The sequence below is a fragment of the Platichthys flesus genome, chromosome 14 (assembly GCF_949316205.1).
Source record: "Platichthys flesus chromosome 14, fPlaFle2.1, whole genome shotgun sequence".
Lineage (NCBI taxonomy): Eukaryota > Metazoa > Chordata > Actinopteri > Pleuronectiformes > Pleuronectidae > Platichthys > Platichthys flesus.
Window position 1 is genome coordinate 7,136,216 of NC_084958.1, and position 14,042 is coordinate 7,150,257.

The 14,042-nt window shown below is 40.1% G+C and overlaps 2 protein-coding genes across 5 annotated transcripts in view; one reads left to right on the forward strand and one right to left on the reverse strand.

Moving 5' to 3' along the window:
* The window catches only part of LOC133968719 (GRIP and coiled-coil domain-containing protein 2-like), a 28,189-nt gene extending 16,542 nt beyond the window's left edge, over nt 1-11,647 (forward strand). For 3 of the 4 annotated variants that reach the window (XM_062404900.1, XM_062404901.1, XM_062404903.1), the window contains 29 exons: nt 65-154; nt 244-324; nt 963-1,142; nt 1,230-1,298; nt 1,416-1,499; nt 1,618-1,704; nt 2,189-2,272; nt 2,346-2,414; nt 2,548-2,637; nt 2,790-2,879; nt 2,952-3,041; nt 3,113-3,175; nt 3,265-3,327; nt 3,887-3,955; nt 4,410-4,493; nt 4,689-4,775; nt 4,911-4,994; nt 5,096-5,164; nt 5,246-5,335; nt 5,438-5,527; nt 5,639-5,728; nt 5,815-5,904; nt 5,992-6,072; nt 6,288-6,350; nt 6,907-7,056; nt 7,199-7,345; nt 8,507-8,548; nt 8,624-8,671; nt 9,542-11,647. In XM_062404900.1, coding sequence (XP_062260884.1) covers nt 65-154; nt 244-324; nt 963-1,142; nt 1,230-1,298; nt 1,416-1,499; nt 1,618-1,704; nt 2,189-2,272; nt 2,346-2,414; nt 2,548-2,637; nt 2,790-2,879; nt 2,952-3,041; nt 3,113-3,175; nt 3,265-3,327; nt 3,887-3,955; nt 4,410-4,493; nt 4,689-4,775; nt 4,911-4,994; nt 5,096-5,164; nt 5,246-5,335; nt 5,438-5,527; nt 5,639-5,728; nt 5,815-5,904; nt 5,992-6,072; nt 6,288-6,350; nt 6,907-7,056; nt 7,199-7,345; nt 8,507-8,548; nt 8,624-8,671; nt 9,542-10,104 — 2,987 coding nt within the window. In that variant the 3' untranslated portion in view covers nt 10,105-11,647. The remainder of the gene's footprint in view (nt 1-64; nt 155-243; nt 325-962; nt 1,143-1,229; nt 1,299-1,415; nt 1,500-1,617; nt 1,705-2,188; nt 2,273-2,345; nt 2,415-2,547; nt 2,638-2,789; nt 2,880-2,951; nt 3,042-3,112; nt 3,176-3,264; nt 3,328-3,886; nt 3,956-4,409; nt 4,494-4,688; nt 4,776-4,910; nt 4,995-5,095; nt 5,165-5,245; nt 5,336-5,437; nt 5,528-5,638; nt 5,729-5,814; nt 5,905-5,991; nt 6,073-6,287; nt 6,351-6,906; nt 7,057-7,198; nt 7,346-8,506; nt 8,549-8,623; nt 8,672-9,541) is intronic. The other variant, XM_062404904.1, reaches the window with a different exon arrangement.
* On the reverse strand, nt 10,698-13,173 carry c14h14orf119 (chromosome 14 C14orf119 homolog). Its single transcript, XM_062404905.1, has 2 exons — nt 12,388-13,173; nt 10,698-12,018 (listed from the first exon to the last, which is right to left on the reverse strand). The coding sequence occupies exons 1-2, from the start codon at nt 12,694-12,696 to the stop codon at nt 11,845-11,847; spliced, it is 483 nt and encodes a 160-aa protein (XP_062260889.1). The 5' UTR covers nt 12,697-13,173; the 3' UTR covers nt 10,698-11,844.
* Nucleotides 13,174-14,042: the final 869 nt, after the last annotated feature.

Consider the following 14,042-nt stretch of genomic DNA (forward strand, 5'->3'; position numbering starts at 1 on the left):
GTAACATGTAAAAAACAAATGCAGGCAAATTGTTCGATTGTATGATTTTGTGTTTCATTTTCAGAGCTTCAAGCGAGACTGAGTTTGACAAAGAGACAACTGCAAGACAGCGAACTTCGACTCAAGGATGCAGACGCAAAGAACTTTAAATCGAGTATGACAGCTCCTCAGTCGCGAATGCTTCTACTCGTGTTGTTTGTTTCCTTTAAGCACAAAATAACATTGTGTCTTTGTCTCTGCTAGTGATGGATATCATTGATCTGAGGGATCAGCTGACAAAGGCTCAGAAACAAGCATCAAAAGCTGCTGGAAAAAATATTAATGGTTTGTCCATCTGTTATTTTCCTATGATGTCCTTCTGTTGAAATCTGTTGTAGAATGGCTGTTATACATACATGTATTCATTTTCATACTAACACCTAATGACTGAATCTTCTGCATGTTTTGTTAAAACAAACATCCGGCAACCTTCCTCCTCTATCTGGAATCTTCATGGTTTTTCTTGCCATTGTGCTTATTAGGGCCTGAGCACCGAATGGTGACAGGCCCTATTGAAATTGTTTCTTTGTCATCTTTCTCAGTATTGGAACAACAACTTCGATTGTGCTCATATTTCTTGCTACTTGACTGGTTTGTGGAGACATACAGTTATGTTTTCTGTATTGATAAGCAAATTAGATATGAAATATTAATCACTCGTGTTAGAGGTGATGGAGGGTGGATTAGGTCACCTTTGGGCAGATCCACTCTAGCTGCTTCCCACGCTTACCTTAGTATTTATATAAAACTGAGCTAAGAAGCAGCATCTTCGTTTTTACTTTATCAGACGGGTGTTTATCTTCTCATCTAAATTCATTCAGGATGTGCAAAGTTAAAAGTTAACTTAAAGCAGCAGTTTTCATTGTGCTGTCCAGAACTCTTGAGATCCAGTGTGCTGTTTGACGTTGTTATTTAACCAACAGTCTTAAAGGACCAACTGCAACAATCCCAGCAGAAGGTTAGAGACCTACAGCAGCAGCTGCCTGTGAAGGACGCCATGCTGAACCGGCTGCAACAGGAGCTAGATGAGAAGGCCACAGAGAATAAGAGGATGCAGGACAAATGCAGCAGTATTGGCTCTGGATATGAAGAGAGATACTCACGTGAGCTACATGATATCAGTTAAAACCTGAGTTGATTCACGATTTTAGTTTTAGGTCTGATTTATTTGATGTGTCTGTTTCTGTCAGAATTAAAATCTGAATTTGAACAGAAGATTGCAAAACTCAATAGAACTGGAGACTCCAAAGCGGCAATCAGTGAGTAAACTGTCCCCAGTTTCCATGAGAGATGTCCCCTGCTCGGTTTTCGAATCTGATCGTTTAAGAACCACAGAGGAGGAAGTGATTTTTTTACTGTGTTTTTTTCTTTGTCAGTTTTGAATGTGATAAACCTGCATGATGAGCGGACAACTCTGAGGGATTTGATCTCAACGACAAAACACCCAGACAGGCTCTCAGGTGGGTAACATAAGTCAACAGTCAAGATGCTACTTGGAGAAAATGGTTTGATGTTTCTGCCCAACGTTCATTTTTCTGCCTCTTTAAATGATCTCCGCTTCTCTGTGTTCTCTCACAGATCTGCAGAGGCAGCTGGAGGAGAAGGAAGAGGAATTAAACTCAAAGACTGCAGACATGAAGAGATTGATTGCCAACCCCAACCTAAGTAAGTACACTGCCTCACTGGACATCTTAGACCTTTTTTGTGGCTCTCCTCGCAATTACACTTAGGAGGAACTGCCACTCTTTGGAATAATCTCCCAAAGGAGATCCATCTAGAAAAATCCTTATCCTCATTTAAATCTCTCTTAAAAGACACTTTATCAAGAATTTTTTCTTGTTCTGATCGAATCTATTATTTATGACTTAACAATGTATTTTATTTTTTTTAAATCACTCTTTTCTTATATGGCAAATTTTTTTATTTTGTTTTTGTGCTCTAATTTTGTAGCTTATGATTGTTTCAAAAATATTTTCAACAAAAAAAGGTTCCCATTGTTTCAATGATTTTTCCGATTTGAACTTGTAAAGCACCTTATATATGTGTTTTGAAAGGTGCTGTATCAATCAAGTTTATTATTTACTGTCAAAATAATACTGTCTGAGATCTCAAAACTGATTTCTAATCACTGCAAATCTGTCTGTCACAGTTCTGTCAATCATTGAGCTGCAGCAGGAAATCTGGGACCTGCAGCAAAGGGGGATCAATGGAACCACAAGGAACGAGGAAAGAGGTTAGTCTATTTTATAAACTAGTTAAATCACAAATGATCCAAATATAATCCACAGTTAATACTTCTTTCCCAGAGTTGCAAACCACAGTAGATGGCCTCATCAGGGAAATAAACAACAAAGGCGATGGAAGCATCAAACTGAGTGAGTGTCAAATCAATGAAAGGTTCACATATGAGTTGTGATTTCTTTCTTTGGTCCTGGTCTCTGTTATATCCTGGGGATACTTTGTTAGTACATTGTGAGTTAAGCCATATTCTGCTGTGTTGTTGTTCAGTGCTGAAAATCATAACGCTGCAGAGTCAGGTGAAGCAGCTGCGGAAACAGCTTTTAGACCACCACACGGTAAAAGACGCTACGGTAGCCCGTAAGTATCTCCATTAAATGTTTTTCCAAAACCCAATCAATTGACCAATAACCCACCTGATACCAATGTTACCTGTAAAACTATCATTATTATATCCGGATATCGTGCATTTAACAAAGACATTTATTTGAACCTCTTTGTGTTTGCCTCAGAGCTTGAAAAGGATCTTTCTACCAAAGAGAAGGAGCTGAAGAAATCCATTGATGAGCTGACCGTGGAGAATCAGGCCAACGCCCAATTGAGTGAGTAAAGAAGGAACATGGTGTTTCCATCCATGACTGTGGAAATCAACATTCGATCTGTCTGTTCCTCAGTTGTGACCATCACTGATCTCAACAACCGTCTCAGAAAACTACAACAAGAAACGCAAAGCGAGGGCCAAACAACTTCTGCAACAATTACTAGTGGGTGACTCAATTGTCTCTGACTAAACTGCAACCTCTTCTGAAGCTGAAGCATACGTTACCTTTTCTAGAGCTAAAGAAGCAACTGAAGATAAAAGAAGAGGAGCACCTTCGGGATCAGGTTGAGATTACAGGTGCGTTCACTGCACTTTAAATGTACGTTTCTACAACAAGAAGTAAAAAAGACCACTGATTTAAACATGAATGCTATTTTGAACTATAGCTCTGCAGAATGAACTGAACCAGACGACGGCACAGTGTTCCAGCTTTGGGAAGAAAATCCAAGGTGAGGGAAACCTGTTGACTTTGTGTCCTTCTTGGTCCGCGCTGACTGAAAAATGGGTCCATTAGGACTCTGGTGCAAGATGTATAGGTATTCGACAATATCATCTGCATGCTGTCTTATGAACTGGGCTGTAGTATAGGCAGTGAATTGCTCATTATTTTGTGATTGTGGCTTAAAACTTAGTGAATAACAAGAAGAGAGTGCTACCCTGGAGAATCGCCGAGACGGAAAATCTTACTGAACGTATAGTGACAGCAAAACTACAGCCATGACATGTAGATCAAGAAACGTATCTTGGCAACCACTTTATTAGGAAACCCAGAGAGTGGATACCCTGCCATGTTAAAGATAGTAAAAAAAAATCCTGCATCAGCTCCCTTAATCAAATCTGCTTCCAGATTAATTATCTTTGTTCTTCCAAGTATCAGTAAAATCGGTTCAGTAGTTTTAGCAGAATCCTACTTCCAGTCAGATTAACAACAATGAAGATAGTGTTTTGTTGTCATCCTGTAACAACTTGTTTTGGAGTTCTGTCAGTTGTCTTGATGTGTTTCTGTAGAGCTGCAGACTGAGCTTGATGAGAAGCTGAAGAAACTTCAGAATGAATCGGACAGCGTCACTTCACTTGGTAAGAGATGGAGCTTTGTTGCTGCTTTGCTCCGTCACATGTGAGTGGAGGTCCAGTTTGTTTGACAGGTTATAGGTGTGAGAATACATGAGTCTGGTTCCTATGAAGACATTTAAACATGGACAAACTCAAGCCTGACAGATTTTCTCAGATGCAACTACACATTTGGTCTCTGTTCACAAATAATCATACTGTCTTTGCTTTGCATTACAAAATTACAGTAGAATTTACCAAGCCCTTCACAATTAATTTTTTTTAACATCTGGTAGCTTGGTCATGTGGAAAATATTTGTTAAAAAAAACAGATCTTGGTCTGTGAGCGGAGTAGATAATGGATTGATATGAACACAGTTGGTTGATGTACATGACAAGTTTTAAAGATGAGGAAAAACTTTAAACACTTTTAGTTTACACAGTTCCTGAGTTAAACAGTTCTTTAACATGGTGTTTTCAGCTCTTCAAGTTTCTACAATAACCCTGCAACAGGAGGAGTTAAAGAGACAACTCCAAAACACTGATTCTGAACCCAAGATACAAGGTTGGTGTCTTTGTCATTTTAATTATTCAGGTCAATGAATGCACAAATTATGGCACTGTCACAGTAAAATATGAATATATATGTTTGAAATGATGACTGTGCTGCTACTAACTGGTAAAATAATTAAAAAGTATCACATTGAAGCAGGTGAAGCAGAAGATGACATTTTAATATTTTAATGTCTTTCCTCTGCAGAGCTTCAAAAACAAATAGAGGAAAAGAACAACAAGTTGGCCGAAAAAACAGAGGAGCTGAAAGCAAGAAGCGCTCAACCCCAAAGATGTGAGTGGGACAAAACAAATATATTGATCTTTCATATTTGAAAAGATTCACCACCTAATTAAAGCAGCAGGCTTTTAACCGTAGATATTGTCAATTTAGGAAATGTTTCATTTCATGTTGCCTCTTGTCTTTCAGTTCTCCATATTATCTCAGTACAAACAGAGATAGTAAAGTTAGTGAACACGGCAGCAAACAACACAGATTACAGTAAAATTAGAGGTGAGTGACAGAAACACTTCTCTATAAGAACTCCAGGCCTATGGCCATTAAGAAGGAAATTAATCATGAAAATAAACACAATAAATGTTTCTTGTCTAAAGCACTCCAGGGCCAGTTGAATGATCTGATCGATGGAATTCAAGACGAAAACAATGAAAATACCCAACTGCGTGAGTGAAATGGTGCTGCCATTGCTGATCCTGGTCTTTTGCATCTGGTGAATTTATCTAATTCAAACGGTCCTCCTTTAGTCTTTAAGGTTTTGACTCTTCAAGAGGAAGTAGCACGACTGAAGAAGCAGGAAAACAGTCAGTCAGAAGCTCAGTTAAAGAAAATTAAAGGTGGGAATCTACAGGAAATCCTCACGTTTATTCCATATTGCTTTTCCTACAATTTGATAATTGAATGATTAAATGATAAAAATCAAATTTTCTCTCTTCAAGATCTGGAGAACGAATTGGAGGACATCAGAAGTCAGATAGCAGAAAAGACTCTTTTGCTGGACTCCAGGGATTTGAACTTTTCTAATCTGTGTGAGTTAATCAGTTTTGGTTAGAAACAAATAGAACACGGAGGAGACTGATTAATTACCTGCAGAAAACTGTAAAAAAACGCTGAAACAAGCTTTTCTTTTTTTTGTAAAGCGGCTCAAATTAGGGAACTTCGCCAAAAAATCAAACCACTGGAAGATGAAATATCAGACCTCAAAAGCCAACATGCTGAGAACTTTGCAGGTAAGCAATCAAAGGTTACATTGTAACATGTCAAAAACAAATGCAGGCAAATTGTTCAATTGTGTGATTTTGTGTTTCATTTTCAGAGCTTCAAGCGAGACTGAGTTTGACAAAGAGACAACTGCAAGACAGCGAACTTCGACTCAAGGATGCAGACGCAAAGAACTTTAAATCGAGTATGACAGCTCCTCAGTCGCGAATGCTTCTACTCGTGTTGTGTGTTTCCTTTAAGCACAAAATAACATTGTGTCTTTGTCTGCTAGTGATGGATATCATTGATCTGAGGGATCAGCTGACAAAGGCTCAGAAACAAGCATCAAAAGCTGCTGGAAAAAATATTAATGGTTTGTCCATCTGTTATTTTCCTATGATGGCCTTCTGTTGTCGTTTTGTTGTAGAATGGCTGTTATACATACATGTATTCATATAAATACTAACACCTAATGACTCACTCTTCTGCATGTTTTATTAAAACAAACATCTGGCAACCTTCCTTTTCTATCTGGAATCTTCATGGTTTTTCTTTCCATTGTGCTTATTTCTTTGTCATCTTTCTCAGTATTGGAACAACAACTTCAAACACAACAAAGAGAGAATAAAAAACTGGAAAACTCAAACAGAGGTGAGTAATGCACTCAAATTTGCCTTTTATTCAGATCAATGTTACACATGTTGTTTTTCATGGCTCTGCGCTGGCGAACGCCGTGGCTGGAAGGCCCATGTTTTCTGGTCATCCATTCAAACAAAATGTATAAGCAAAACCTGGAGGGAATTTCACCACATCTGGCACACAGTAGTGTTGAAGTGACTTTAAGGGTGAAGTGAGGCTAAAATAAAACCGATTGTGCTCATATTTCTTGCTACTTGACTGGTTTGTGGAGACATACAGTTATGTTTTCTGTATGGATAAGCAAATTAGATATGAAATACTAATCACTCGTGTGTAGAGGTGATGGATGGTGGATTAGGTCACCTTTGGGCAGATCCACTCTAGCTGCTTCCCACGCTTACCTTAGTATTTATATAAAACTGAGCTAAGCAGCAGCAACTTCATATTTACTTTATCAGACGGGTGTTTATCTTCTCATCTAAATCTCAGCAAGTCTTGATATGTATCTGTCCCTAGGATTCAATCCGTCGTTTTGAGTCGTTGTTCAAGTAAATATTTGATCCAACAGAGCGACAGACACAACTGCAGGTGTGCCAGCAGGATATGGATCGTCTGGGGCAACAGCTGCAAGAGAGGGATGCCCGCCTCATACAGCTGCAGCAGGAGTCGGAGGAGCAGGCGAGGCAGTCTAACAGACGGCAGCAGCAGGAAAATCAGAGTAATTTTTTCTCTGTGCACAGAATAAGCCATTCATTCAGGATGTGCAAAGTTAAAAGTTAACCTAAAGCAGCAGGATTCATTGTGCTGTCCAGAACTCTTGAGATCCAGTGTGCTGTTTGACGTTGTTTTTTAACCAACAGTCTTAGAGGACCAACTGCAACAGTCCCAGCAGAAGCTTAAAGACCTACAGCAGCAGCTGCCTGCGAAGGACGCCATGCTGAACCAGCTGCAACAGAAGCTAGAAGAGAAGGCCACAGAGAATAAGAGGATGCAGGACAAATACAGCAGTATGTTCTACCCATAGACAGTATATATCAGGGGTGTCCACATACAGAAAAAAATATGAAGGACTCGGCCACTCTCGCCGCCACACCCCCCTGCCATGGAGTGGACTGCTGACAGTGCGACTCAACCGTGTTGCTCAGGGTGGGGGGGCGTGGCAGCGTGGCGGCGTTCTGAGGGACAGCTGGCAAGTCAGGGCTGAGAAGTGCAATACAGTGGGCCACAGTCCATTATCTTACATTAGATTTCATTTAGCTGACACTTTTATCCAATGCGACTTACAATAAAGGCCGTTGCATGGTTCTGCAACTGCGGCCTTCAAGAAGAGCTGCTTCTTTGTGTGTGGCAGTCGTCATCGACTGTTTATTACTTTATTACTTTTTCTGGAGGACAAATTTGTCCCTGATCTTTCTCCACAGCTTCGTACACTCGTCGACCTGCAAACCGCCGTTAGCCGAGATATCCTTCCAGGAATTGCAGACCATCTGCGTGTCCTTGTATTCCGTAATGACGGATTATACAAGTGGTCATACTTTCTGACCTCTTCTGCCAAATGCTCTTCTATTTGGCCAATATTCGTTCTTCTAAATCTTCCGTGGTTTCTGCCAGTATTATGAGGCATGAAACCTTAAATGTGACTCCGTAAAGGATGTAGTCAGCGGACCAATCACAACCTTGTGGACTGCGTGAGGCTTGCGTAGCTTTGTCTGTAGTTACAAAAATTGGGCAAAGCACGCAAGCACGTAAGATGGGGTACGCAAGTGCGCTCTTGCCTACCCCTTCTTGCATGTCTCTGAAAACGCAGAAGCATGCACCAGCCTTAAGTGAACCCCGAGGGTACAAACCCAGAACAACAAGAATCAAGAAAGAAAAATTTCTTCAAAAATAAAGCAAAAAAAGTGCTATACGTAAGTGCCATTTAAGTGCTATTAAATTGTTAGTTTAAAAAAAAAAAAAAATTAATGAAAAAAAAGAAAAAAGAAGAAGGGCTGCAGTTGGCCTCGGGCCGTAGATTGGACACCCCTGGTATATATAAAGGTTCTACCCTCTAATATGCGCATACATACAAAATGTAAATTTGTTCAGTGTTACAGAGGGAAGCTAGTAGTTACTCCAGTGGTTATTTATATAACACATATATCTGTTCACTTCTGTTTTAATACTAGACCTGCAAAACGAGAAAAACGAACTTGCAGAGAAGGTGCAAGGTAAATATTCATTCTGTTCGTTTGAATATCCCCCTAAAGAATTGCTGCTTTACTCAGTTTTTTCTCTTTACCCAGGTCTTCAAAACCAGCTCAGTAATGTGGAGGATAAGACGATCCATACCAGTGAGTCAAACACATGAGTTCATATCATTTATTTTACATTCATATTTCATTTAAATCCTACGTGATAAAAAACATACAACCACACGCTGATTAACTGTATAGTCCCTGCCAACCTTCCACATTGAGTTCAGTGTACTTGTCAAGGCTACCTGGGACAATAATCTGCACTTATTGACCTCACACAGTCCAGCTGTATACTCTGATCCAAGTGGCCACCCAACACAACGTCACCAATTGGTTTGTGATGCGCTGTTTTGAAGCTTCGAGTTTGCCATTTTGTCCGACGCCATCTTGGTTTTTTGTAACAAAACCTAACCATATTTAGAGGAGGGGTGGAGCCTGCACACCCACCCACACCTGCGCTCTGCACCTATTCGTCGGCACTAGCTGTCTATCACCTGGTATCCATGCCCCAATGCAAACCACGCTTTATCTTCTGTTTTACTATGAATGGCACCATAATTTACTTAATGAACATTATGCTGTATCGATGAAGACTTGAAACTCTGCTGGTCATTGGAGAGATTACTGGTTTCAGGCACTTACATATTGGCTTCTCCTTTCCGAACTGGAGTCGAGGTGCATTTTTATATACAGTCTATGGTTTGGACCCAGTCTTGTTAACAAAGAACCAGCCTTACAATCGAAGGCAGGTCTATAATTTGGAGTTTTACCAAGCTCAAAAAGGCCACCCCTTTGCATTCTGGGCAATGTAGGGTCCAGTGTTTTGGGGGCTCGGCTGACATTTGATAGTTTGGCCTCTACAGTGACATAAATCTGATGACTGCTGATTTAATTTCTCTAACGTTGACCTCCTTCCTACACCTGATATTTAGATTCACATGGTCTCTTGTTTTTTTCTGTCACCAGGGAAGAGTACTTTTGATCCGAACACAGCAAACCCGAGAATAGTGCTGTCTGCAGATCATACTGAGATGTCCACTACTGAAGAAGTACAAAACGTCCAGGACCACCCAGGCCGCTTTGATGTGGTCCTTGCCATCCTGGGCGAGACCGGATTCTCAAGTGGAAGACATTACTGGGAGGTGTCTGTTGCTGGGAAGTCTTGTTTCCACCTTGGGATGGCCAGTGAATCTGCTCAAAGGAGGGGGTCGATTACATTCCGTCCAGCAAACGGCTATTGGACTATAGTTAAAAACAAACAGGGCCAGTACAGAGCTATGGATAATAGATCTGTTCTACTTCGATTGCAGGCACAGATTCTGACACTGGGTATTCTGCTGGATTATAAAAAGGGACAGGTCTCTTTTTACAATGCTGGTGCCAGGTCTCATATATACTCATTTCAAAGTCAAAGGTTTACTGACAAAATCCATCCATTCATCAATTTCTGTGTAGAGGACACTGAAAGACGTACTCCGATTGTTCTTTTAACCCCTGGATCAACTGACTGGATACAATATGCAGTGTAGTTCACATAGGGGAGAGCGGGTAATGTGGGACATTTTTTACATTTGCTCCCCTCTAGGCAAGCTAAATTGATATATCTGTAAAATGTACACATTTCCCATTAATTCAGGATGTTTTCTAGAAATGGAAATGATCAGAATGTCTTCAGGACAAAGGGAAGTGAAAATATGATTGTTTTAAAAAAAGTGGCTGTGCGTCCCACATTACCCCAGCTAAGGGGGAAAATGGTCCACTTACTTTTTCCACTTTAAAACTACCATAACAACACCTGTTGTAATAGTTAAAATCGCGACAGCGAGATTGACAACCACTAATATCGGACTAGTAACAGAATCATGGGGATTGGTCAATTAAGCACATTTATGATTATTATGATTCATGTGATCTCTTGCACACCCTAGCTTACCTGCACATGTTTTCTCTGTCCAATTGGCAGGGAAAGGTATATTGTTTTTCTCTGCGTATTCAAATGCCTGTTCACGTCACTTAACTGGAGCAAGGCCATGGAACTGGTCAGCTAGTTGTTTCAAGTGTTTGGCAAGTGTTTTCTCTTTACCTCAGCTCCTGCACCCCAGGCTACTGATTTTACTTTCCCTTTCTCTTTTTTCTTCATGAATCTTTTGAGGGTTGTCTTATCAATATTTCTATCCCTTCCAGCTTTTCTTCAGGACTTCTTTCCTTGCATGACGTCAGCGGCTGCACTCTCCATCTCTGCGAGGGGTGTTTGGCCCCAGGTTGTCTTCCTGGTGTAGTTCCTTGGCATGATGGCTTTTATACAATGTTTATGACATTAAAAATAAAACATATATCTGTAATATAACATTAAAATATGTTTAAGACTAAACTTAACTTGCAGCATTTGTCCCACTTTACTCCACAGCAACCGTTTTAGAAAAACAAAATCTCTTAGCAATTCAGGCTAATCTTCAGCTAGCATCAATCACATGATTTTATATGTTGGAAGTTCACCAACATGTATGATATAAGTTTTCTCTACCTGATTCAATTTGTTGATTAAGTTCAAAGCAAGAAAATTTACTTTAACATGCATAAAACACATTTTTGTGAAAAAAACTACTTTCCACAGCACCAGCACCAACTTCTACTTCATGGCAAGGGGGGAATGGGAGGGGTTTGAAAACATAATGGTCACATGACCACAAATGTGTTCCGTTGCCTAGATACAGGGGATATGTCACATTACCCGGTGTCCCACATTACCCCGCTCTCCCCTATTTATAGATGCTGTCGAATAGTTCAGACAATAAAACACTTCAAATATACAAGATGCAGTTTATTTGATTCATGTGTAAAAAAGAAAATGTTCGGTCTCTTGTCCAAGTCCTTGTAGGGATTTCAATCAATTGGTACAGGAAGAAAAGTGTACAATTGTAAATTTGATGTTCTTACATCCAGATGTGGATCTGCTTACTTCAAATTACCACCAATCGGTCAATACATGTCAGCACATCACCTATTACACAGAAAGTTCTGAAATGAATGAAAAAATGTTGCTTTGCAAATAAAATATTTGCTGACGAAATGTGAACTGCTTTGAATTATAATTCCTGATCCTTATATGAAATGGTTTAACTTCAAAAATCAGTCTGATCCAACATTTGTTTGAAAAAAAAAAAATCAAAATAGCTCAGATTTAATACACTCTGCCCACCACACGTCACTTCTGTAACACGTTTTGTTTTTCAACCTTCACTTGATTTCCGTCACAGTGTGGACATCGCTCAGTCTCTTCCTGCTGTACCAGCCACACTGCTGTAAAAGTGGGAAACAAACACTGGATCTCTTTCCTCCAGAATGTGCAGGAAGTGATTCCTCTCCTCTTCTCCCCAAGACTCGAACCACTGTGACCACAGGCGCAGCTGGCATTCAAAGATGTTTGGTAGTTTGTCATTTACCTTGGAGAAAAAAGAGAGACAGCATTTGATAAATGTCAGAAATTATAGTATAATATAATATGTTAATGTTTACTTTTTTTAAAAGGGACAAAGCTAATTAACTAATATGTGCACTTAAGTCCGACATGTAAATGTGCCCGATTTAGGCATATAGGTTTGATTTCATCTGCAGTCCCTGGCAGGTTGCTGGTAAAAATCAATTAACAAATAAACATATTCATGAAAACACAGAAGAACTTGCACAGACAGACACAAACAAGGCACATAACACATGGAAAGCACAGAGAGATTTTAAATCCAAACTGTTCATGGCCTGATTATAAAGTCTCTGTACTGCTTGTAATGTAGTTCACCCTGTGAGGGACGTACCTGAAGAGTACTGAGCGAATCCAGGAGGGTGCACACCTTCCCGGGCACAGCCTTACCGAGCAGGTCCTGCAAGAACCGCTCCTTCTGGGGGCTGGTCCATCCCTGGAACCAGCTCAGGACGCACCGCTGCTCCTGGAGGGTCACATAGGAGATGGGTTCCGCCTGCATCACTTGACCCGCGCTCAGAAAAGAGGCGCAGGACAGTTTCTCCAGGCTCAGGGGGTTGACGACAGCCCGGGGAGCCGGTGGAAAGTCCTCCGAGCTGGGAGCGCAGCAGCCGGGAGCACCGGCCCAGGGTTGTGTTGACATGGTCGGTGCTGCTGGGTCTCTGAGCCTGGAGTGAATGCTCCAATGGATGTCCGAGGCCGTCAGTGAGCTCCTGTGACTGCAAATGACCTAAACCCGGGCTGACATGTTATAACTCCAACAAACCTTTAGAAAGACCAGTTGGATTCAGCCTGTGAAAAAACAAGTCCTTCACTAGATTCGATCAACAGTGTTCTTCACCTCATGTAGCTTAGCACAGTTCTAAGCTATGCTAACGTCAGGATCTTCATTCAAAGGGACAATCACAACCATCATTGACTATACTCAACATTAGCAGTTGTCTGTGAATCCATTTTGTATGGACGAAGAGTCAAATCAGCTTTTTGTCCACATATCTGAGGAGCAGCGATATTTAACCAGAGTCACGCTAATCTCACCAACAAATACTCACAGAAGGAAGTTGGCTTCACATTCACACCTTCCGATTCTGCAGCTAAGGGAGAAAAATAAGGGAAACTGAAATTTGCACTAACTCCGTTTTATGCACATTTTTACTGTTCTGAAAACATGTTGAGATTTGAGATTCAACTTTGACTCTGCCTTATACTTTTTTTAGTATTTAATTTATCAAATAAAAAAAAGACAACTTCACTGCTTGTTTTGCACCGTGTACACATTTATCAACAAACCACTACACAACAGTCTAAATTTACATATAGAAAATGTAGCTCATATCGACTACACTTGTCCAATCTGGACTATATGATCCCTGATAGTCTAAATTATCTTCAAAACACAGAATCATGTTTCTGACAAATGTATTCCTATTTAGGAAAATAATATTTGTTGGCATTTCCCTGTTTGAAAAGAACAAAACAACACTGGCTATTTTGAACCAGATCCCAAAATGATTACATCTAGACTTTTCAAATCTGGACAAAACTATCCAAGAGATGCTTAATATTATTGATAACACTGTCGCAGATTTCTAAAACAAAAGCCACATTGGACCAGAACCAAATGGGAGAAAAAAGTGCACCAAATCAAATCTGGACAAGATGATCCTAGATTAGTAGTAAGTAAATTAAGAATGAGAACAATGATGGTTACATATGATGCTTCTATTAAGGGCATGGAAAGCAATGTTCCATTTGTTGTACTCACGTCTGAATAAGTGATTCACAAGTAGTCTTTAGGATTTTGATCAGATTATACACTTCATGAATCTGAAAGACAATATTTGTGCTCTCTGTCTATATGTAGTGGTTTCTGATCAGAATCAATTAATCAAAGATTGTACAACTTTGAAAACAGGAAAATGTGCTCATCGGTCCCTTAACTTCTCCCTTAACTATGGCAGCGGAAGTATCCAATCACAAGCTAACTTC

Bases quoted from the DNA above. Each gene is read 5' to 3' on its own strand.
- c14h14orf119 (XM_062404905.1), bottom strand. From the start codon at position 12,696: ATGTCAACACAACCCTGGGCCGGTGCTCCCGGCTGCTGCGCTCCCAGC. The intron at 12,019-12,387 runs GTACGTCCCTCA...TTTTTCTCCAAG, and splicing joins ATTCGCTCAGTACTCTTCAG to GTAAATGACAAACTACCAAA.